The sequence below is a fragment of the Aspergillus brunneoviolaceus genome (assembly GCF_003184695.1).
Source record: "Aspergillus brunneoviolaceus CBS 621.78 unplaced genomic scaffold BO95scaffold_43, whole genome shotgun sequence".
NCBI classification, from domain to species: Eukaryota; Fungi; Ascomycota; class Eurotiomycetes; order Eurotiales; family Aspergillaceae; genus Aspergillus; species Aspergillus brunneoviolaceus.
Window position 1 is genome coordinate 39,440 of NW_020290773.1, and position 20,955 is coordinate 60,394.

Sequence of the window (20,955 nt, forward strand, 5' to 3'; positions counted from 1 at the left end):
CACTAAGTACTGGGTTTACTTCCCCCTTTTGTCTACTTAGGGCACACCCCCCACCGGACAGGTTACAGCAAGGCTGTACAGCCTCGAGTCCGCGGTCACATCACAAATCGCCTCCTCCCCTTCGAGCTATAGTGGCTGATAGGAGAACGCAAACCCTAATGGTTCCGGACAGGATTCGACCTCCGATTATCTAAGATCCTGCAGGATCTGCTTACAGCACAGGGAGACGATCTAAGCGTCATCATCAGCGGAGGTTTCCCCAAACGTTCATGCGTTCGCAACACGGCCACGGTCCACCACCTCCGCCAGCTCCCTGCCCAGCCCCGCGGCCTCGAACTCCTCCATGATCTCATTCCACAGCCGATCCATCAAGTCCGGTTCCTTGTACATGATGGGCGGGAATCTAGGGGAGATGGTTTGTCAGCATCACCCACATACGCATACACATAACACTACACTAAAGATTGTGGCACAACGTACGGAAGAATCCGCCCTTCACTGAGCATACTGCCATGGCTCGGAGGACCCTGCGCCAGCGCCGCATCGAGATAGACCCTAGCGCCCAGCTCGGGAGTCCGGCCGATAAGGCGGATGAGACCGGAGACGACCGCGTGCTTGGCGCGGTTGTCGTCGGGCTCCCTGACGAAGGCAGTGCCCTTGCACAGGCCCGGACAGGCGACGTTGACGACCACCTCGTCCGCCGCGACGACATCGCGGGCCAGCTTGGCGACGAACATCAGCACGAACAGCTTGGTCAGCTTGTAGCGCTCGAGGCCGTCGAACCCCGTGGGCGAGTTGACCGCGGCCAGGAGCGAGGCGTGCCCGCGCAGCAGTCCGGCAGCATCGAGCCAGTAGGCTGTGTCCGATCCGACGAGCGTGAGACGGCCGGGGGCGGAGGCACGCAACGCCGTGCCGGGGCCCGGTTTCTCAGCAGGAGCCGGGGCCACGCGACGGAGACTGGGCAGCAGCAGGAGGGCCAGCAGGGCCGTGGACAGGAAGTTCACCTGGAGGGTGGTCTCGCGGGCGGGACCGGGGTGGTTGGTGGTGATGGGTTGGTAGCGTTTGAGCGCCAGGCCGGCGTTGAGGATGGCGATGTCCACCCGCGCCAGCTCGGTCCGGCAGCGGGTGACGAACGCCTGGATCGAGGCATAAGACGCCATGTCCAGCGGCCAGACCTCGACGTGCGCGGCCGGGAAGGCGGCGCGGAGCTCGCGCGCCGCGGCCTCGCCTTTGGGCTGGGACCGCACGGCCAGGATCAGCCGCGACAGCTGTAGGGCCAGCAGCTGGCGTGCGCAGGCTAGCCCCAGGCCCACATTGGCGCCGGTGACGATGGCGACTTGTCCGTGCAGGTCGGTCGAGACGGTGGGGATGCTGTGAAAGAGCTGGCGCTTGAAGAAGGCGCTGAAGGCCGCTTCCTTGGTTGCCTGGGCTTGTAGCTTGGCTGACATGGCGGGCGAATGGTGGGATGGGCAGGAGATTGAAGGGGGATGAGGAAGAGGGAGGAGTCATCGGGAGTTGGGGATAAGAGGAGGTGATGACATATACCCGGATGGACAAATGGTTCTTTCCTACGATTGCGATAGGGTCCGATGTCCGGTGCTTACATGCCTAGCGGAGAGAAGGAGTCCGGTCTGCGGCCGATACATGTAGGATTCTAGGGGATTCTGTTCGACAATACAGCTGGTGCATCTAGTACGCGCCGTGACGGAAGATCAATCTATGCCCCCACTGTCTATCAATTTAATGAATTACAGGTAATCTCACGCTCAATGCTTCAGTGTCGGATGCCGCCGCTCGTAGAACAGCGAGCCTACAGAAACCACCACGCCCAGCGCACTCAGCCCCACCCCAACATACCACGCATGGCGACACATAGCAAACAGATCCGTTTCTTCCGTCGTGTAGCGCAGCACCGTGCCCGCAATCCCTAGCCCGATGCTCATCGCGTAGTTATTTGTAGTGAGCAAGAGACTGGCGGCAATGCCCTGGTGCTCGCGCGGCACGGCGGCGGAGAGCATCATCATGGCCGCCGGAAAGGACATGTCCATGCCCCAGGGGACGATGATGGCCGAGAAAAAGGTCTGCGTCCAATAGGTCTGGTGCACGGGCATGGTGGCCACCAGTACGTTCGCGACCAAGAAGGCCACCATGGCCAGCACCATGATCACCGGCACGCCGACTTTGTGGATCATCAGGCCCGTCGCGACGGAGGCCACAAACCCGGACACCGCGGAGGGGCTGTTCTGCGCGGTGGCCAGCAGGGGCGAGACGTCGCGCAGCTTCTCCAGGAACTGCCACAGGTAGTACAGCCAGATGCTGAAGGAGGACCAGCCCAGGAAGATGGCCCCGAGCACGAAGACGATATGCCAGTTCAGCGCGCGGATGGGGACCAGCGGTCGCGTCGCCCGCTTCTCCACGACCACAAAGGCGCCGAGGGCGAGGACGCCCAGGATCAACAGCACGTAGACGTAGGGGGTCGCCCAGTCCACCGTGGGACCTTGGTTCCAGGCCACGTTCACCAGGATCAGGCCGGAGACCCCCAGCACGAAGCCGGGCCAGTCCAGCCCACCCACATCGGGACTGGCCTTGGAAGGGGTCGGAGGGAGAGTGAAGACTGCAGCAGCAGCAAGCAGCAGACATGCGAACCCCATGGCAAAGTAAGCCCAGGCCCAGATGCCGAACTGGGCGGGGATGGCGGTAAACAAGGCGCCCAGCATGTAGCCTCCCGGGGCGAACGCCCCGAACAGGCTGAAGACCATGCTCTTGCGCTTGCCCATGGGGTACGTGCGGCCGAGGATGGCCACCGCGTTGGGCAGCATCAGCGAGGCCCCCAGGCCCTGTAACGCACGCGCAATGACGAACAGCTTGTCGGAGCTGCGCAGGAAGTAGCTGGCGCCCGCGACAAACGACCAGAGCGCGTAGATGGCCAGCCCCCCGATCAAGATGGGCTTGGAGCCGTACATGTCGCCCAGCCGCCCGGCCACCAGGATGAAAGTGCCCGTCGTGAGACTGAACGCGGCCAGGTACCAGCTGAGCTCGCCGTTGTCGGTGACATGGAAGTGATCGCCGATCATGTGCAGCACGGCCAGTCCCTGGCCCATGCCTGCTTGCGCGAGGATCTGGCAGGTGAGCAGGGTGCTGGTGAAGAGGACTTCTCGCCCCAACGAAAAGGGAGGGCGTCCATCTTTGGGAGGAGGAGGAGGAAGAGGCAGTGGCAGGGTTTCGGCGTCAGAGGAAACCTCGCTGGGGAGAGGTTTTTCGGCCATTGAAATGTGGTCTAACGATGTCATGGGGAGGCATCCAGACTGGTAGAATATAGAGCAGCAAGTAAATCAATTTAGGTTGGACACGATAAAGAGAAAAGAGCATAGAATAGAAATAATATCGCTGACGAACAACGGGGGAGCCGAAGAAAGGGCAAGAATGCGGGACCGGCGTTCGGGGCAGGCATACGGCCACGGAATCTCCCCCCAACGCCGTATGACCGGACATTGGCAAGAATCCTGCAACTGATCTGACACTAATGCAGACTCTGCAGACAATGTAAGGCTAACTCCCTAGTCTCCGGACTTTCCCACCACTCATCATCACCCGCCTTCTTCATTCCCCCTTAGACAGCCTCCTCCTCCACCACATCCCCGACCTCCGGCGCCGGCAACGCCTTGAACTGCAGCTTCTGCTTCTGCTGCTTATCCTCCCCGCTGCTAGACGTAGTCGTCGCCGTCTCGTCCGGAAATTCCAAGCCGCGGAAGATGTGCTCGAAGTCCCACTCATTCCAGCGGACGAGGGGCCGGATGCCGGCGAACTTCCACTGGCCGTCGACCTTGCGGTAGTAGTGGGTGTTGGTGGCGTGGCCGTGGCCGCGCTTGCTGACGGTGGAGCGAGTGGCGTCGGTGTAGCGCAAGTGGGCGGCGCGCAGCTGGTGATGGCCGATGACTTCGGTCTCGGAGACGCGCTCCCACCAGTGCGCCCCCAGCAGGTGCTGTGTCTTCACGCAGGGGTCGCCCAGGAACCCCTCGGAGGAGACCATGGCCAGGAAATCGTCCGCCTGCATCTCGGGCCAGAACCAGCGGTCGTCCATCACCAGGCGGTAGTCGATCTGAGCCGTGTCAGTCGCGGGAGAGAATGGTATCGATTACCACTTACTCTTAGGGTTGGCGCGATGATGGCCCGGAGACGGTCCCAATCCTGTTTTACTCGTCAGCACTGACGGTTAATAGGGAATGAGGGCTCGTACTTTGGCATCGTAGCTGTCGCCCCAGTTGAAGGCGCATTTCTCGAGTTGAAGGTAGTCTAGAGATTAGGGCATTAATACACACCGATCGACCGTGACTGTGCAAGTGCTCATTCACACACCCTCGAAGGAAATGGATAGATTGTTTGTCGCCATGTTGATTGGGATTAGGTTACCACTAGTGTGCAAGTGCTGTGGTCTCAGACTGTAGACTAGAAGAGTAGTTTTATAATATTGTAGCCCTCGCCGTCCCATGCAAGGACACTTCGGAGTTCCAGGCAAGGTCCGTCAGGCATTTCCGACCCGTGGCAGGACTGCAACGGACTGAACGGAGCCCTTATCCATCCAACGCGAGCCAGGAATGTGCGTGGCAGTACCTACAGCAAAGCACTCACTCTCATGTTGAAAGCAGCCTAGGAACACTATACTATCGCATTCATAAACTTCCAACTCAATACATTACAAACACCGAAGCAGCACCCCAATCCCACGGTTGGAAACCAGCCCAATCCAACCTCAACACAAAAAGCAGCAACGCATCTAGATCAAATACTCGCGCAGAAGCTCCGTCACCTTGTGCCCCTCATCCAGTCCCACCACCAAGCTTACAAACCCGTCCGGTCTCACGAGAGCCAAAGCCCCGACTCGCGGATCCACCCCGAGCAGACGGTGCCCCGCCGCCTGCGGATCTTCGTAGACGCGGTACTTCCACTGCGGCAGCGGGGCGGGCAGGCTCTCCAGACGCACCTCGTGGCGACTATCGGAGTGCACGAGGAACAGATCCACGATGCGACCGCGGTTCTGCGGGTTGGCGTAGAAGATGTCCTCGAAGCCCCAGGCCGGGTTGGCGGCCGCGTCGAAGCGCGAGAGGGCCGACGCGGAGGAGGCCAGGTAGTCTGTCAGCGGCGCTAGACGGCTGTCCTGAATGGCGGAGCCAACGAATGCACAGAGGTGGAAGCGGCCGTTCGACGGGAGGTCATTGAGCAGGTTGAGGTGCGTCCCGTCCAGGTGACGGTAGACATCTATGGGATAGAGGCGCTTGCCGGGGGTCAGGGGCTCGACGGCCAAGTGGTCGATGACCAGAGGCTCCTCGCAGGGCCGCGTCAGGGGCCCCGGCTGGTATTGCTGGCCGACGCCGGAGGTGAACCCTTGCGCTTTCTTGTAGGTGTCCTGGAACTGAGTGTCCTCGCGGAAGTCCTTGCGCGAGAAGAGATGCGAGAACTGCACGTCGAAGTCGATGAGTTCCTGGGCCATCTGGCGGCGTTCCAGGGCGTAGGTGCTTAGTAGACTGGATTGAGCGCGCCCTTGCAGCACCAATGCCAGCTTCCAAGTCAGATTGTAGGCGTCGGCGACGCTGGTGTTGAGCCCCTGCGCGGCTGAGGTGCTGTGCGTATGGCACGCATCCCCCAGAATGAACACGCGGCGCTGGTCCCAGAACTGGTCCACGATCCGCTGCTGCAGTCGGTACTGGCTGATCCACAGGATCTGCTCGATCTCCATCTTGTAGGTGCCGGCCACGTCGCGCACGCGCTGTCGCAGCAGCGCCTCCAGGGCTGTGTCGCTGTACCGCGCGTAGCCATTGACTCCGTTGATTCCGTTCACTCCGTTGGCCTTGGGCGATGGCTGCTCGGCCACCCGGCGGAGATCCTCGTCGTTGAGCAGGGTGTAGATGCGGTTTGTGTCCAGGGCGTTGGGGATCAGCATCATGCGGCCCTGGGCGGCGCGGATGGCGCAGCGGCGGCGCAGGTCGGGGAAGTCGCTTTGCAGCTGCACGTCGGCCACGCACCAGACCTCGTCCTGGCTACCGTGCGTCTCCCAGTCAAAGCCCAGCAGCTGCCGCGTCTTGCTGCCCGCCCCGTCGGCGCCCAGGAGGTACTTGGTGCGGCAGGTCGAGACGACGTTCGAGTGCCGGTGCTTGACCCGCACGTGTAGCGGATACTCCGTGTCATCGTCGACGTAGACGAAATCGATCAGCTCCACCGGTCGATCGACCTGACATCCATGGCGTTGCAGCTCTTCGTCGAAGGCGCGCTCCGTCTCGCGCTGCGGCACGCTCAGAATCCACGGGTAGGGCGTGGTGGTCTGGATCTCCTGGCCGACGTAGGTGCGCTCCAGCTGCCCGAGATTGTTGGGCGCCCAGAAGGCCATCTCGCTGACATGGTTGCCCCGCGTGTCTAGCTGGTGACGGAGGTTGAGGGTCTGTAGGACCTCCTGCGTCCGGGGCTGGATTCCTGTCAATGTCCTTGTGAGTCTGTCTGTCTTTTTGGGGGGGTCCGTTACGGATGAAGTGGAAGTAAGCACACCTCCTGCATGGCCGGTCTGGATGCGTTCAGGGCGTACGTCAATCACCCGGACGTCAACCTTGTAGCGAGCCAGCGTCAATGCGGCCATGAACCCAGCAGGGCCTGCCCCGACAACCAGGACGTCGCATTTGCTATCAGCTGGCATCTTGTCTGGTTGGGAATGGTAAAAGAACTAAAGAACTAACAAAGGTGGTGGACGAGTGTGCCTTGGGTGAGTGTGCTGTGGGCTGCAGTTATAGTTATTCCAGACTGGTCTCGGGCAGGATCATGCACATCTGACTGTATCGTCCAAGCCAACGCTCGACGGACATCGGCATCCGGCCTTGGGGAGGGGGCTGTCCGATGTCCGGCACTTCAGGCTTCAGGCTAGCTTCTGACAAAGGCCCTTGTCCGTTGTCTGCTGAGACGTTGTAGGGGTCAGCACATCGCATGAAACGAGAAGAGCCGAGGAGCAGCTGTTCGGAAAGGATGTTGCAATGTATCTTTCATGCCACGGTCTATAACAGTGACTAGTAATTTAGGAGTAAAATTGATGAAATTTCACACTAAGAAATAACGCATTCACAATCTGCAATTTGTACGTCTCCATCCATTTACATGCGTATTGTGCGCAACATTGAAGAAAGGCCATGTACACTTCTCTAAAGCAGCAGAATCAAGAGACTAGAAAGCAAAACTGCACCAGTTACACTGTATCTCCCTTACGCACTGGAACCACCAGTCAACTTGATCACTTGGCCTATTCGCATCAAACATTAGCATTCGTTGGATCCGAATCGAGGAAGAAATACTCACCGTTGATCCACTCGCCCTCAGCCGAGCTCAAAAAGGCAACCACACGTGCCACATCGAGGGGCTTGCCCGTGCGGCCCAGCGGACACAGGCTCGCAATGCCCTTGTCGATCTGCTCGATGGGCATCCCAGGATAGCCGTCGGGGGCGTAGTGCCACGAGTTCTCGAGATACATGTCGGTGTAGATACCGCCGGGGGCGACGGCGTTGACGGTCATCTTCTTGGGGCCGCAGTCGGCGGCGAAGCTGCGGGTGAATCCCTCGACGGCGGCCTTGGAACCGGCGTACAGGGCGTGGTTCTTGACGCCGGTCATCTGGGCCGCGACGGAGGAGGTCAGGATCAGGCGGCCGCCGTGGCTGCCGTACTTGAGGGCGTGCTGGGCGACGAAGAACTGGGCGCGCGTGTTCAGCCCAAACACCTCGTCGTACAGCTCTGCGGTAACATCCTCCTCGGCGGAGAAGGCCTCCATCCCGGAGTTGGACATGACGATGTCGATCTTGCCAAAGTGCTCGATGGCCGTCTCAAACAGCCGCGTCACCTCGGCCGGCTGGGTCACGTCCGCCTGGATGGCGATGGCCCGAGGTTTGCCAGGGAGGGCTTCGATCTCGTCGACGACGCGCTGGGCGGCCGCCGCGGAGCGAGCGTAGTTGACCACGACCGAGGCCCCGTGGGAAGCGAGCTCTTTGGCGATGGCGGCGCCCAGGCCCCGGCCGGCGCCGGTGACTAAGGCGACTTTGTCAGTGAGGTCGAAGGAGGTGGGCATTGTGATTGATCTGGCGGCAAGATTGATGAAGCGATGACTTTCTTGTCAATGGTGAAGGTGAATGATACAGTGTGGCGTGACAAGACTGCAATCCATCTCGATATAAAGTATCACACCTCTTCGATGGGAATCTCTCAGCCCGCCAAGCAGTCCGCGCTTATCTTCCGCATCGGACAATCAGCCAATCCCAACAAAATCCATGCCAGCCGCAAGGCTGTCAACATGGCAGCTAGAATCGCCCCGAAGCATTCAGGCAAAATGAATCCAATCAGTCGCGTAAGGACAAGTGCAGTCCGACATCTCATCCTGCACGCCTGCGTCGAGCGGACTCCACCGGCCATCGAGTCCGAAATCCTCCCCGACGTCAGCATCCATAAAAATACCCCTGTCAACAGTCAATACCACCAACGCACTCAATATGTTCAGCCCATACTGCTACATTTCCCCGTTCTATCTTCTGCAATCCTCCTCCAATGTCTCCCCGGCTCGACCCCACCACCCTCGACCTCTCCACAAAGAGCATCCCCGCGCGCGAGTCTCGGGGCACGTATCTGAGCTCAACCGTCATTCGAGCCCCCGCCACCGAAGCATGGGACGCCGTGGTTAACACTGGCGCCTGGTCGACATGGAACACCTTCTGCCCCGGAGCCACCATCCGCGCGCAGCCTGACCAGAGACAGTCGACGCGGCTGCACCTCAGCACGAAGATGACCATCCATCTCAACTGGAACCCCCGGGGACCTAGAGCCAAGCCGGCAGATGTGGCTCTGGTGGTGACCGAGTTCGACCCGCCCAAGGACGGGCGACAGACAGCCGCGCGCATCGCGTGGGCGACCGATCCCTCGGGCAAGGGCTTGCCCGCGTGGCTGTTGTATGCGGAGCGCGTGCATGAGTTCCATGAATTTGTGGAGGAGTCGGCAAACGGGGAACTGAAAGGGAACGGGAATCAACGCGTCACGCAGGTGGTGTCGTGGGAGTCGCAGCGGGGTCTGCTGGCGTATGTGGTCAAATGGTTCATGGGGAAGAAGTTCCGGGCGTGTCTGCAGGTGCAGGCTGAAGACTTGAAGTCTTTCGTTGAGAAAGGAGGAGAGAAGAAGATTGACCGATGAGAGAGGACGGAAAGATTGTTTTCTTTCCTTGGATATGAGGCTTCTAATGTCACTTCACGCTGCCGGTCGGGTGGTACCGCATAATTCTGCGAACACAAGCAAGGATTGGCCTTTGGCGTTCATAGATGCAGGTATATGGCATCATCTTTGGAGTACGGCCACTTCTAGACAATAATATCATACACATGTGTAGATCAGATGCAAGTAGAGGGAGAGAAGAGAAGAGAAAAGGGTCGGTGAGAGCTGTTGTAGTGTGCAAGAGAAAAGAAACGTGACGCTGCTTCCTCGGTCGGCTTATCGATTGTATTGCTGCCTGGGGCATCAAGGCCCACCGGTTTGGCCGGTTTGTTGTTCCATCGTAGAGGGTTAGTTGACAACTCACAACGACATGGCGCTTCAGAGTAACTTGCAACTATTCGAATGTGACAGGTGCCCCTGATTCACTCCCACTGGGTAAACAAACGCCGCGATCTGCTTCGCATTGAGTAGTCCGAAAAGCGGAGCGAGAGATATATAAGGCCTCAATCCCGACCATCACGGCAAAACCTTCCAACAGAACCACCTACTAGTACTTAACCAGGGAATCCCCCGGTCGCATTTACTAGCTCTTTCTATGGAGAGAATCTTCAGTTCCCGCCAGATGTTTAGATAGTGGTAGTCACCACTCAGTCGTGATTTGACGCGGAGGCCGTGCTCAGTAGGTCTCACCATCGGTAAGTTATCAGAAAGTTCACACTTGAGGCTCCACTTTTGACGGGCAAGAAGTATTCTCATGCGCCTGGCAAGCATACCCAACAAATCTCCACCCCATAGAGTGCGTGAGGCTGTGGGAGTGGCGCTGGGCGGGCTGATCCGCCCTCGGCCCGGGCATGGGCAGCTGGAGGCATGGAGGTCCTACCGCGTATGAACTCAGGGCTTCTTGGCTGACATACCCTTTCACGATCCTATGACCACTGGTTGTCTTGGCTGGATTGAGTTGGCTGGTGGAGTTGATCTTATTAGTCCGTTCGTTCTTACTTGCTACAATAGTACATGTGTACATGTGCTGCAAGTTAGCGCTGGGCCTGTCCCCCGAGACACTAAAATCAATGCCGAGAGAGACCTGCCGGACGATCTGTCCACCATCCAACGGATATCGGATGGAATGCGCTGAGCTGTGTACCTGACTTGCCCAAAGATCAATCATGGTGACGTCGGATGTCAGCATGCCAAGATGGGCGTGGCAGTGTTGTGCCTGTTGCCCTGAATGACTCGTGGTGCACAGCTTGGCGCCTCTGCTGCCCAGCCTCCATGCTTGATTATATGTACTGTGTATGCTCAGGGCTTCAACCGCCGCATAAAACCCCTCCAGCACGCACGGCTTCAACTACCAAGCATCAGTAACAATCTCGCGCCCATTTCCCGACTCATTCATCAGAATCCGCAAACATGCAATCACTCAAATATGTCCTCTGCCTCACCTTCCTCTCCCCACTGGCAACCGCCCAATCCTCCAGCCAGGCCAACTGCACCGTCTTCAACTGGGACCACAACGAAGCCTACCTGAAAACCTACCCTCCCCAGCGTGTCTCCGCCGCGGAGACCTGCTCCAGCAACGCTAACCTGACCTGCGCCCTCACGGCCGCCGGCGACGCAAGCTACACCGCCCGCACCAACCTCACCAGCCTCTCCGCCACGGCCTTCGCGACGGTCGTCGACGAGACGGTCGGCAATGCGACGCTGACTGAGGAGTTCAGTGACTCGAGCGTGGGAGCAATCGACGGCACGCGCCTGCTCCGTCCGGGCCAGTCGGCCTATTTGAACTTCACGGCCTATCAATACTGCTACACGGGGACGGTGGAGGGCTGTACGTCCGGGGTGGAGAATCGGACGGCAGTGGAGGCGTGCGCGCCGCTGTACCATACCAGTGCGGATGATTCGGCGGTGATGGATGGGTTTCTTACAGTTGTCAATGTGAGTCAAGGGCAGGTAGGGCAGTTGAAGGATCCGTATGAGAATCAGCAGCGCGGGGAGGGGGGGGTTGTCAGTGTAGGAAGGACTGGGTGGGTGGTTGTAATGCTTGGGATTTTGGGTGTTTTGATGGCTTAGTGTCACTTAGGATATGCTTTCTTCATCTGGTATTGTGGTTGGTCTGGTTCAAGATCAGATGTGAAATACCATTGTCTTGCTTGTTTTTTGGGATTGCAGCTTGGCCAACCCGCCATCAAGGCATCAACCAACAAGCCACTGTGAGGCAAGCTCGACATATCTCATTGATTTCTAGAAGACAGTATGCGTTCTAATGCCGATCTTCAATCCTGATACGTGATTCACACTACCAGTCTAGTGGCAAAGCTGATCAGTCACCGTATAATCCGGAATCGCGAGCATCCGTAGATGTCTCTAAACGTGCAACCAACACAGTGTGCTTGCTAGAAGCTCAGAAGATGAATAATGATGCATCATGCCATTTCCCTTCGATGAATGGTCGTTGACCACCCTTTTTTCGGCCCGTCCCTTCTCTACACTACTCGGTAATCGCTCCTTGATTTCCACGCGTCGCCCATGCGAGAGACCGGATAGGGTTGGTGGTTGGGGGCAGTGCCTGCATACCAGGTTCTGAGTTGGAGAATGTCCATAAGGCAGTGCTCATGATAGCATGTTTCGATCGCAGAGAATCTGACGCAAGGTAATTTGCAGTTTCACTCAGTTATCGAGCAATTCATTACGAAGCGTAATCGTCTATAGCAAGTGCCTGACAACGCAGCTGCGCCTCTACAGAGATCTCATTGGCGTAGCACACAAATTCTAACCTCAAAATCATAGCACATTTTCTTCATACCAAATCGAACTCACATCGCTCAGCCCTAAGTATCCCTCGACCCAACACGGGTATGACTACTAGCTGCCAGCAAAACCAGATTAGCATCTACCCCAAGTTTGGATGTCTTCCACGCCGGAAATCCTTACCAATAGACCCCTTCCCCCCCTTCAAGTAAGCATGATAATCCGCCTCCTCCTCGCCTCCCATCGACCCCGCCGTCAGTACCGTCATATCTCTGTGTGCGGTACTCCGGCCCAACACACTCCGCAACCCGGTGATCGTCCCGCGCGGGATGCGCGGAAACCCCCATCGATTCTTGTCATGGGTCGGGGCAGTCCGCGGCCGACTCTCCACCTCCGAGCCATCCGTCCGCTGCTTCCACGTCCGCTTGATCCGGCTGAGGTACCCGCGCACGCGGTCGGAGACCTCGTTCGACCCGATCAGGGTCGACCGGTAGGCGGTGATGGAGGCCATGCTCACCCCGATGCAGGCCTCCGCGTGCAGCCAGAACACCTGCCACGGGTAGTCCAGGGCGTTGCGGTAGTAGGTCCCCGCGGCGCGGATGATGGAGCAGGCGAACATGAAGCCGGAGAGGCAGACGAAGCAGCCGATGCCGAGCTTGGTGAGCGTGCGGAGCTGGACGTTGCGGAGGAGGAGGATGGGGATGGTGACGACTTGGGTGGATGGTTAGCAGGTCGATTGGAGGAGGGAGAAGGGAATGGGATGGGCTGGGATGGGGTGGGAGAGGGTAAGCCAGACGCACTGATTAAATCGCTTAGAGCGTCGAGGCAGGGGAAGGCCCAGAAGGCGGCGAGTAGGGAGGTTCGTGACGCGGGAAGATCGGGGAAGCATTTCTCTGGGTTGTGTGAGGTTGAGTTAGATGCTGATATACGGCTGTCGTGGGGCAAGAGTGAGTGGGCTTTTGGGGAGACGTACTGCCTGCCTCTTCCCCGAGGTACGGACATGCGATGAGCTCTTCGCCCACCACGATCGCGATCCAGGATGCGACCGAGAAGACGATCGCGAAGCGATAGTACCAGATCAGCTTCCGCGAGACGTTGCGCAGCAGCGGGTAGAAAAACGCGAAGTAGCACCATTTGACGGAGAAGACCACCGTCCACAGCAGCGTGATGTATCCGAGCTGCCACTTGGACTGCTCCAGTAGTTTGTCGTAATGCTTGATGGCGAGCGCATACGCGGCCGAGTTCCCGGACAGCACCCCGAACAGGATGTAGACGATCTGCACCCGCAGGTAGAGCATGGCGGTCACCACGCACAGACAAATGAAGGCGAGGATGAGAAAGCCATCGTCCAGGTAGAGTCGTCGTCGGGTGAAGAGGCGGATGAAGATGCGTCCGGAGAAGGATAAGAATGCCAGGCCGAGAAGGACGCCGATTGCGATCTGGTTTGGATGTTAGGGGAATTCTCGAGTGGTGCAGTGGGTAGAGGGTAATGGGTAGTGGGTGTAGTAGTGTCGTCAGCTCACCTTGAACTGGTACAGTGTAATCCGCCCGGCACTGTCGATAGATTTCTCCGCTTCAGCAATCTGTTCCGGGCTCAGGCTCGAGGCGAAGGCATTGATCACGCCTGAAGATACATCCATGATGGTTGGGGTTCTTGCTGGATTCACTGGTGATGCTGGTCTAGCATGTTCGCAGGTGGTGCCTTTGAGGCCTCTTAAGTAGGTTTCACCTGGACGTACCAGGACCGAGTCAATGGCCGCAGCAGCATTTGATGCTGTCGTAGATGGTGGGCCGTACTGCAGTTAAGGTGGTCAAGCATGCGCCTGTAGTGGGATGCATGCCGCCAAGCCCTTGTGCCTGAGTGGGGGCGCAACCACGAAGTAAGCATGTAAGCCCAGCACTGCCTTCTCATACCCCAGTCCAACCCTCTTGATGACGCTGAAAAAGTCACACGGTCCGTGCGAATGGCCCCCACCGGGCTGTCAAAAGAATGTCCGAACTGCCTTGTGGTGGTCAACACCACAGTGCTATCTACATACCGTGCCCTAAGTCACGCAACTAGACTAGAGACACTGCCCGGAAGGGGCGGGCTGTAAAAATCAAGCAGCAGCAGATACAGTAAATCAAAACAGAGGGAAAGAAAAAAGAGATTCTATTTTATGGGTCCGACAGAATGTTGGTAAGTGCTTGTCATACAGATCACCATCAAGGTACTGTATAACGTGCATGAAACATGGTGGTCAGTACCTCTGCATCACAACGCCAGGTTCTGAGGGTTGCAAAGGGGCACATAGTGAGTGTACACTGGACAATTCCGTCACACCGATTTCGCTTGACAAACACCACTTGGGCTGCAACTAACCCAGTCACCAGCTGCTTGAGCTTTTACGGAAATTCATCTTGTGGATTTGAAATGTCTTATGTGATGAATTCTCAGCGATCGCTATTCTGCCATCTATACTAGGTTGCTTTTACGGCTCAATCACTCTCTTGCTCAGTTGGCAGCTTCATCGTGATCATCGGTGGCTCTTCCCAGAAGCGAGTGAAGAGCTCATTAAACACCTCAAACGCCGGACGTGCATAGGTCTTGCCTTGGTGCCAGCCAAACACAACCGCGAACACGGACATACTGCCCATATCCACAATCCATGCTCCGCTATCCACCGGGTAGCCCGCCATCGACAGGGTGTACATCCGGCCGACGGGGGGCATGTCGATCACGTTGAGCTTGCGACTCTTCAGCCGACGCGGACGGTGATTGACTGCAACATGCAATCGACCCGCCGGGACGCTGCACTTGGAGATCGAGTGCAGCGAGGTCGTATCCTCGTTGAGAAGCAGCGCCTGATCGTCCAGACGGACCAGAGCCCAATTCCCTTTCAGATGCCAGAACTTCGGGTCTGCTGCACCGAGACCCGGGAGGTCAGGGATCGCCCCAATCCGCTGGTCGGTTTGGTAATCAGAGGCCTCAAAAGCGAAGAATGGGCACAGCTTCACGTCACTCGAGCAGAGCGGGGAGTTCCCGGCTTCGTCATAACTCGACATGGGCGCCCACAGGGCTTCCTCGTTCTGCTCCTCGGACACCGGAGTCTTCTCCTCGATGAACATGGCCTCTTGGTCTGGGACTGCTAGGAATGGGCGAAGAACTGTCAGTCCGTAGACGGTCCCATACAGCGAGATGATCCCACCGATGGTGGCTTCTCGCCGCGGATCGCCTTTTTGGCCAACGTAGAATCGAGATCCGCAAATTCTGGAAGCCATTTTCACCAACTGGAAAGCCGGGTAAATTATGAGGGTTGGGGTTTGAAATCAGTAGGCTGTTCACTTAGAACCGTTGTATTTAACCTCTTCGTCCAGCTGCGGACTTTGAGCTCTCTCTGTGCGTTTCTTTATACTGATCGACACAGTGTCGCGTTCACTGAGGCGATCCATTATATCAATGTTGAGACTTCCCGCTACCATTCTTTGAGAGCGTTCATTGCCCACATCCCGCCTCTTCTAAGTCTCTGTCCTTTTTACCAACAACCTTTATCATTATCTGCTGCCCTAGAGCCGTCTACAATTGTTCTGCAGCGATGAGCCACTGGCTGTTCCATGGCTACCTCAGTTCTATTTGCAATGCTAGAGGCCGGGCCGCAACGCGGTGCGGATGCGCCACTCAGCAGCCCGATATCGATGCAAATGTCTGGAAGCAATCCACCGGCACAGGTACTGCTACATGACTCGTGGAAATCCTCAAGCCCACTCATCCCGTTAACCGGTACTTTTGTATCTCAGAAAAACAGAACCACACTGTTCGTACCATACTTTCGCCAACCATCTACAGTCTAATACTTTAGATCACCGCACTGCGCTTCATGAACCCGACAATGCGCCCAAACATGTCGACAGGGTTGGAATACATGGGGAAGTGGCCACTCTGGGGGATCTCCGCCAAGGCGACCCCGTGCTCGCGCAAGGTGCCCAGATACGACAGGTCGCGGTTCAGCTCGCCGTACATGAACATCCGGGGACACTGGAGCGCCAGGAAGCGGTCCATCAGGTCCCCGCCATCGGACAGCTCCACCATGGACCGGAAGATGGGCTCGATCGCGGCGGGCCGGACGCGCGCGGGCAGCGTCGACGCGTACAGGGCGGTCGAATAGGCCGGGTTGCTGCGCGTGCGCTCGATCAACATCTCCAAGAATTCCTCCGGGGTGGACCCGGGGTGGGTGAAGATCTGGCGGCTGAGGAAGCAATCCTCCAGGGTCAGGTTGCCCTTGATATCGACGAAGCTGAGGATGCGGTCCGGGTGGCGATCGGCCAGCATCAGGGCCACGAGCCCGCCCATCGAGTGGCCGATCAGGTGGAAGCGGTCGACACCGTAGTGGTGCAGCACGGCCTCCGCGGTGGCGACCATGAAGGCGATGGTGGCGGCGCTCGGGTCGGCGGTGTGTGTCGCGGCGCACCCGGGCGCGTCGTAGGCGAGGAAGGTGTGCTCCTTCAGCGGTCGCTGGAAGATCAGATCGTGCAGCTCCTCTTTGCACGAGCCGAAGCCGTGCAGCCACAGGATGGCGGGTTGCCGGCCCCGGCGGATCAGCGCGGATATCTGCAGGGGGTTCCCTCCACGGTGATCGGAAAAGTATCGTATGCGGGGATCTCGGGATTCATTGTGCTGGGATTTCTCTTTGTTTCACGATCTGAAAGGAGATACTACCATAGATGAGGTTGATGCCGTATAGCTGACATCTGGTGGTATGTGTGGCTTTGGTCGCACCCTCGACTCCTACTATTGAAGCGGGGCGTGGGGCTCCCGACTAACAGTCAAATGTTCGTAGACCGATGGGGATCTCGGATATTCAGAAAACATCCATGCCACTGATACAACTGAACCTCATGGACTGATAGCATGAGAATCATGGCGGTAGTTGAACTATTACCTAGTTCAATAAAGCCAAATAGAGTCATCAAACAGGTTTTACCCGACTTCTTCTGGCAGTGGTTAGTCACGTGGGCTACCCATGTCACGTGGGATGGGATGATCTCATCGCCGTCTTTCTCTCTCTCTCTTTCTCTTTTTCTTCCTCCATCCTCCATGCAAGATTTCTCCTTGACCATCCGCGGTCCCAGACCCTCGAAACAAGGCTGAGGCTGTTGCGCCTTTCGGAGAACTCCCGAACAAGCCAAGAAGAGATTGGACCCTGATGAGCTAGCTGCTTACCCATTCAAAGAACCCCGAACGAAGGGACGAGATAGGCGACCCACCGGTTCCTTGTTCGTCAGTCAATCACCCGCGTGTCCCGAGCTTCCGATGATGTTCCATGAAGCAATGGGCTGTGGACCCAAAGGCCCTGATGGCGTCACTGCCCGCACTTGAGTCTGACTCTTCGATAATGCGGTCTCGCGACCTGCACGTTTTTTTCTCTTTCTCCTTCCATTCGCCTTGATCCTTCTCCAATTTACCCTACTCTTTCCTCTTTCTTGCTTTTCCCTCTTTCCTGATCAGTCACAGCACTGCCACCCTCTACAGACACAATTCTCAATCCAATATCCAACTCTCCTCACCCCTGCATGGTCTACCCCATCTGCCAGCACCCATGCCGTCCCACCATGGCTCAACAGCCGACGACTGGCCTGAGGATCGGCTCGCCCACGACGAGCCCTCTTCCAGCGGCCATCGTCACTCCAAACGGCGCGCCCATTACCATGAAAAAGGTCTAAATACTGGGGTGCGGATTATGGGTGCGTGTCACGACAACCCCGTCCTGTGTGACAATAGCTGACCGTTATACCCATTCTCCAGACGATGGCCGTCTCGATATCAAATTCCGCGACCGCAAACCCTGGGTCACCAAGATCCTGCAACACCTCCAATCCCAACCACCCGAACTCGAGAAAGGCAAGAACGATTTCTGTATCAATGCAGACGATTGGGACGAGGAACACCAAAGCCCCCTCAAACTCAACATCGTCGTCCAAGTGGTCGGCTCCCGCGGGGATGTACAGCCGTTCATCGCGCTGGGAAAGGTGCTCAAGTCCCACGGCCATCGCGTCCGCCTCGCGACCCATCTGGCTTTTCGAGAAGTCATCGAGGACGAAGGGCTCGAGTTCTTCAGCATCGGAGGGGATCCCGCGGAGCTGATGGCGTTCATGGTCAAGAACCCCGGGCTGATGCCGCATATGAGTACGATACGAAGCGGGGCGATCCGACGGCGACGGCGGGAAATGAAGACGATATTCTCGGGGTGCTGGCGGTCGTGCTGGGAAACCGGCGACGGGACGGGCATGCATCACATCCCCGACGATCCCTGGAGCGAGACGGGCGACTACAGGACCAAGCCGTTTGTGGCCGATGCGATTATCGCCAACCCGCCCAGTTTTGCGCACTTGAGTTGTGCGGAGAAATTGGGCATTCCCCTGAACATGATGTTCACGTAGGTGTTTTGAAGCCGCGCGCTTGGATTTGTTTTGTGGCTGACAACGTGATTAGAATGCCATGGTCGGCCACGCAGTCATTCCCTCATCCACTGGCCACGGTGCGGTCGCAAAACACCAAGCCGTCCGCGGCGAACTTTGCGTCGTATGCGATCGTTGAAATCATGATGTGGGAGGGTCTGGGAGACTTGATCAACAAGTTTCGCAAGCGCGAACTGGGTCTGGATCCGTTGGATGCTATCCGTGCGCCGAGTATAGCACATCAACTGCAAATCCCATTTACATATCTATGGTGAGAGACATTATCCCTGTTCATGATGACTCTCATTGACCGGTCTAGGTCGCCGGCTCTCCTGCCCAAGCCTTCGGACTGGGCCGAGAATATCGATGTGGTGGGTTTCTCGTTTCTTTCTTCAGGGTCCGACTACAAGCCTCCGGACGACCTCGCCTCCTTCCTCAAAGCAGGCCCTCCTCCCATCTATATCGGTTTCGGATCCATCGTCGTCGACAATCCAGGCTCATTGACCAGGATCGTCTTCGAGGCCATTAAGGCGAGTGGCCAACGGGCCATTGTGAACAAGGGCTGGGGGAATCTCGGAGCCGACGAAAAGGACATTCCCGACAACATCTTAATGATCAGCAAGGCTCCACACGACTGGCTGTTCCAGCACGTTTCCTGCGTGGTGCACCACGGTGGGGCCGGCACTACGGCCGCCGGCCTGGTGCTGGGCTGTCCCACGGTGATCATCCCCTTCTTCGGCGATCAGCCCTTCTGGGGCTCCATTGTCGCGCGTGCGGGTGCGGGTCCACAGCCGATTCCCTACAAACAATTGACGACGGAGAAGCTCACGGAGGCGATCAAGACGGCCTTGGAGCCCTCCACCAAAAAAAAGGCCAAGGAAATCGGTGAGCAGATGCGCTCGGAACAAGGTGTGCGGAATGCGGCCATCAGCTTCTATCAACATCTCGACCTGCAGAGTCTGCAGTGCTCAATCTGTCCCCATCTGCCGGCCGTATGGTGGGTCCGGCATTCTCACATCAAACTCAGCACATTCGCGGCGGCAGTGTTGGTCGAGACGGGGTTGATCGACCCACGGAACGTAGTCCTGTAAGTTATCATGTGCCACATGTGCAAGCAACTCACGCTCAACTCCACCAGATACCGGTCGATCGAATACGACACGAACCGCGACCCTCGCGGTCCCCTGACCGCCGGCGCGGAGGTTCTCTACGGCATCGTCTCCGGGTTCGTCAGCGGCATCGCCGACGTCCCCAACGGCGTGGCAACGATGTTTTCCACATCCCGGGAGCATCGGCACCGTCGCCGGAAGGAATGGAAGCACGTGCGCGAACTGCAGCAGCGGGACGGTGCGTCCCTCTACCGGCGCACGAAGTCCTCTCTTGATTCCGGGGTTGGGGAAGAGAGCAGCCAACTGAGCCAACGCGACCTCCGGAAAATGCGCGCTCAAGCGAACCGGCCCGTCAACACTGCAAGCCACTCCCGCCTATCATCCGACGAGTCCGACGAGGCCTACGTCTCCGCCGAAGAAGACCACCCCAGCGACAGCGCCAGCGAGTCGAGTCGCTCCGACCATGGCGAAGAGACCAGTCCCCGGACGAGCTCCGGTAGCTCCCAGACCACGTTAGAGCCAGACACGGACCCGGTGATCGGCGAGGAACTCGACCTGGAGCGGACGATCACCCGGCTCCGCACGCGCGAGGAGTCCGGCGCGAAAGAGTTCTTCGGGGAAGCCACCTATCACGCCGGGAAGATGGCCAAACACATCCTCAACTGGGCGATCATGATCCCCACCGACGTGACGCTGAGTCTGTCCAAGGGGTTCCACAATGCCCCGAAGCTGTACCACGATTCCACGGTGGAGAAAACGCCCAAGGTGCTGGGTGTGAGGAGCGGGTTCCGCGCGGCAGGCACGGTAGGTCCTTCCTGGCTCGACGGCTGGATAAGCGTGGAACTGGTGTGGCTGACAAAATGAGCAGGAATTCACGCATGGCCTCTACCACGGCGTGACCGGCTTGATCACCCAGCCGATGCTCGGCATGGAGAAATCCGGCAGCGGCGGCTTCGTCAAGGGAATTGGAAAGGGTGTGGGCGGGGTGTTCTTTAAGCCTACTGCCGGTAAGTCGCTTCTCTGGTGTACTGTTTCCCCGGGGAGGTCAATGTGCTGATCGAGGGCGGTAGGCATCTGGGGCCTCGCAGGATACCCGCTGGACGGGATCCACAAGAGCTTGCGGAACTCCCTGGCCAAGAGCAAGACGAAGGAGATCCTCACCTCGCGGATCAAGCAGGGCATCGAGGAGATGAGTGCCGCGACGCCGCAGCAGCGGGCGGAGGTCATCCAGCGGTGGAATGAGTTGGTGAAGGAAGAAGGGGGTGCTGCGGCGGATAGTGGCGGTAGTGGAGATTCGCATTCATGACGACGACGAGGATGAACGCGGCAACTAGAACCTAATAAGATTTATAATACTGTACAGTACAATGACTTGGACCATGATAAACGAAGATTCAGAGCTACGAAAGCAACGACTACCTTGGCTTTTCATTTTTGAACCTAG

At 57.8% G+C, this 20,955-nt stretch overlaps 12 protein-coding genes across 12 annotated transcripts; 3 read left to right on the top strand and 9 right to left on the bottom strand.

Annotated features, from left to right (window-relative positions):
- Positions 1-267: 267 nt before the first annotated feature.
- BO95DRAFT_464781 (NAD(P)-binding protein) lies at positions 268-1,448 on the bottom strand (the record flags this gene model as incomplete). The annotated part of the gene is made up of 2 exons (XM_025589084.1): positions 268-403; positions 481-1,448. 2 exons carry the CDS (start codon positions 1,446-1,448, stop codon positions 268-270), a joined length of 1,104 nt encoding a protein of 367 aa, XP_025441058.1.
- Positions 1,449-1,766: 318 nt separating this feature from the next.
- BO95DRAFT_365755 (MFS transporter) lies at positions 1,767-3,266 on the bottom strand (the record flags this gene model as incomplete). Its single annotated transcript, XM_025582713.1, has 1 exon — positions 1,767-3,266. The coding sequence occupies one exon, from the start codon at positions 3,264-3,266 to the stop codon at positions 1,767-1,769; it is 1,500 nt and encodes a 499-aa protein (XP_025441059.1).
- A 344-nt stretch (positions 3,267-3,610) lies between these two features.
- arp1 (scytalone dehydratase arp1) lies at positions 3,611-4,390 on the bottom strand (the record flags this gene model as incomplete). Its single annotated transcript, XM_025589085.1, has 4 exons — positions 3,611-4,099; positions 4,147-4,188; positions 4,238-4,293; positions 4,357-4,390. 4 exons carry the CDS (start codon positions 4,388-4,390, stop codon positions 3,611-3,613), a joined length of 621 nt encoding a protein of 206 aa, XP_025441060.1.
- A 384-nt stretch (positions 4,391-4,774) lies between these two features.
- Positions 4,775-6,682, bottom strand: BO95DRAFT_365689 (uncharacterized protein; the record flags this gene model as incomplete). Its single annotated transcript, XM_025582709.1, has 2 exons — positions 4,775-6,465; positions 6,538-6,682. 2 exons carry the CDS (start codon positions 6,680-6,682, stop codon positions 4,775-4,777), a joined length of 1,836 nt encoding a protein of 611 aa, XP_025441061.1.
- A 556-nt stretch (positions 6,683-7,238) lies between these two features.
- BO95DRAFT_454077 (putative versicolorin reductase) lies at positions 7,239-8,092 on the bottom strand (the record flags this gene model as incomplete). The annotated part of the gene is made up of 2 exons (XM_025588247.1): positions 7,239-7,276; positions 7,333-8,092. 2 exons carry the CDS (start codon positions 8,090-8,092, stop codon positions 7,239-7,241), a joined length of 798 nt encoding a protein of 265 aa, XP_025441062.1.
- A 218-nt stretch (positions 8,093-8,310) lies between these two features.
- Positions 8,311-9,225, top strand: BO95DRAFT_170620 (SRPBCC domain-containing protein). Its single transcript, XM_025580806.1, has one exon. The coding sequence runs from the start codon at positions 8,566-8,568 to the stop codon at positions 9,199-9,201; it is 636 nt and encodes a 211-aa protein (XP_025441063.1). The 5' UTR covers positions 8,311-8,565; the 3' UTR covers positions 9,202-9,225.
- Positions 9,226-9,727: 502 nt separating this feature from the next.
- BO95DRAFT_170618 (uncharacterized protein) lies at positions 9,728-10,518 on the bottom strand. Its single transcript, XM_025580805.1, has one exon. The coding sequence runs from the start codon at positions 10,406-10,408 to the stop codon at positions 9,932-9,934; it is 477 nt and encodes a 158-aa protein (XP_025441064.1). The 5' UTR covers positions 10,409-10,518; the 3' UTR covers positions 9,728-9,931.
- A 1-nt stretch (position 10,519) lies between these two features.
- On the top strand, positions 10,520-11,592 carry BO95DRAFT_170641 (uncharacterized protein). Its single transcript, XM_025580807.1, has 2 exons — positions 10,520-11,470; positions 11,578-11,592. The coding sequence occupies exon 1, from the start codon at positions 10,630-10,632 to the stop codon at positions 11,287-11,289; it is 660 nt and encodes a 219-aa protein (XP_025441065.1). The 5' UTR covers positions 10,520-10,629; the 3' UTR covers positions 11,290-11,470; positions 11,578-11,592.
- Positions 11,593-12,047: 455 nt separating this feature from the next.
- On the bottom strand, positions 12,048-13,690 carry BO95DRAFT_515387 (uncharacterized protein; the record flags this gene model as incomplete). Its single annotated transcript, XM_025591744.1, has 5 exons — positions 13,491-13,690; positions 12,941-13,406; positions 12,768-12,860; positions 12,151-12,678; positions 12,048-12,085 (listed from the first exon to the last, which is right to left on the bottom strand). The coding sequence occupies exons 1-5, from the start codon at positions 13,605-13,607 to the stop codon at positions 12,048-12,050; spliced, it is 1,242 nt and encodes a 413-aa protein (XP_025441066.1). The 5' UTR covers positions 13,608-13,690.
- Positions 13,691-14,445: 755 nt separating this feature from the next.
- Positions 14,446-15,228, bottom strand: BO95DRAFT_464789 (uncharacterized protein; the record flags this gene model as incomplete). The annotated part of the gene is made up of 1 exon (XM_025589086.1): positions 14,446-15,228. The coding sequence occupies one exon, from the start codon at positions 15,226-15,228 to the stop codon at positions 14,446-14,448; it is 783 nt and encodes a 260-aa protein (XP_025441067.1).
- Positions 15,229-15,802: 574 nt separating this feature from the next.
- BO95DRAFT_365681 (alpha/beta fold hydrolase) lies at positions 15,803-16,525 on the bottom strand (the record flags this gene model as incomplete). Its single annotated transcript, XM_025582708.1, has 1 exon — positions 15,803-16,525. A coding segment is annotated over one exon (723 nt), but the record flags the coding sequence as incomplete, so codon positions are not given.
- Positions 16,526-17,543: 1,018 nt separating this feature from the next.
- BO95DRAFT_365883 (putative UDP-glucose,sterol transferase) lies at positions 17,544-20,817 on the top strand (the record flags this gene model as incomplete). The annotated part of the gene is made up of 8 exons (XM_025582717.1): positions 17,544-17,688; positions 17,750-18,380; positions 18,437-18,673; positions 18,722-19,489; positions 19,541-19,631; positions 20,154-20,315; positions 20,380-20,518; positions 20,582-20,817. The coding sequence occupies 8 exons, from the start codon at positions 17,544-17,546 to the stop codon at positions 20,815-20,817; spliced, it is 2,409 nt and encodes an 802-aa protein (XP_025441069.1).
- Positions 20,818-20,955: the final 138 nt, after the last annotated feature.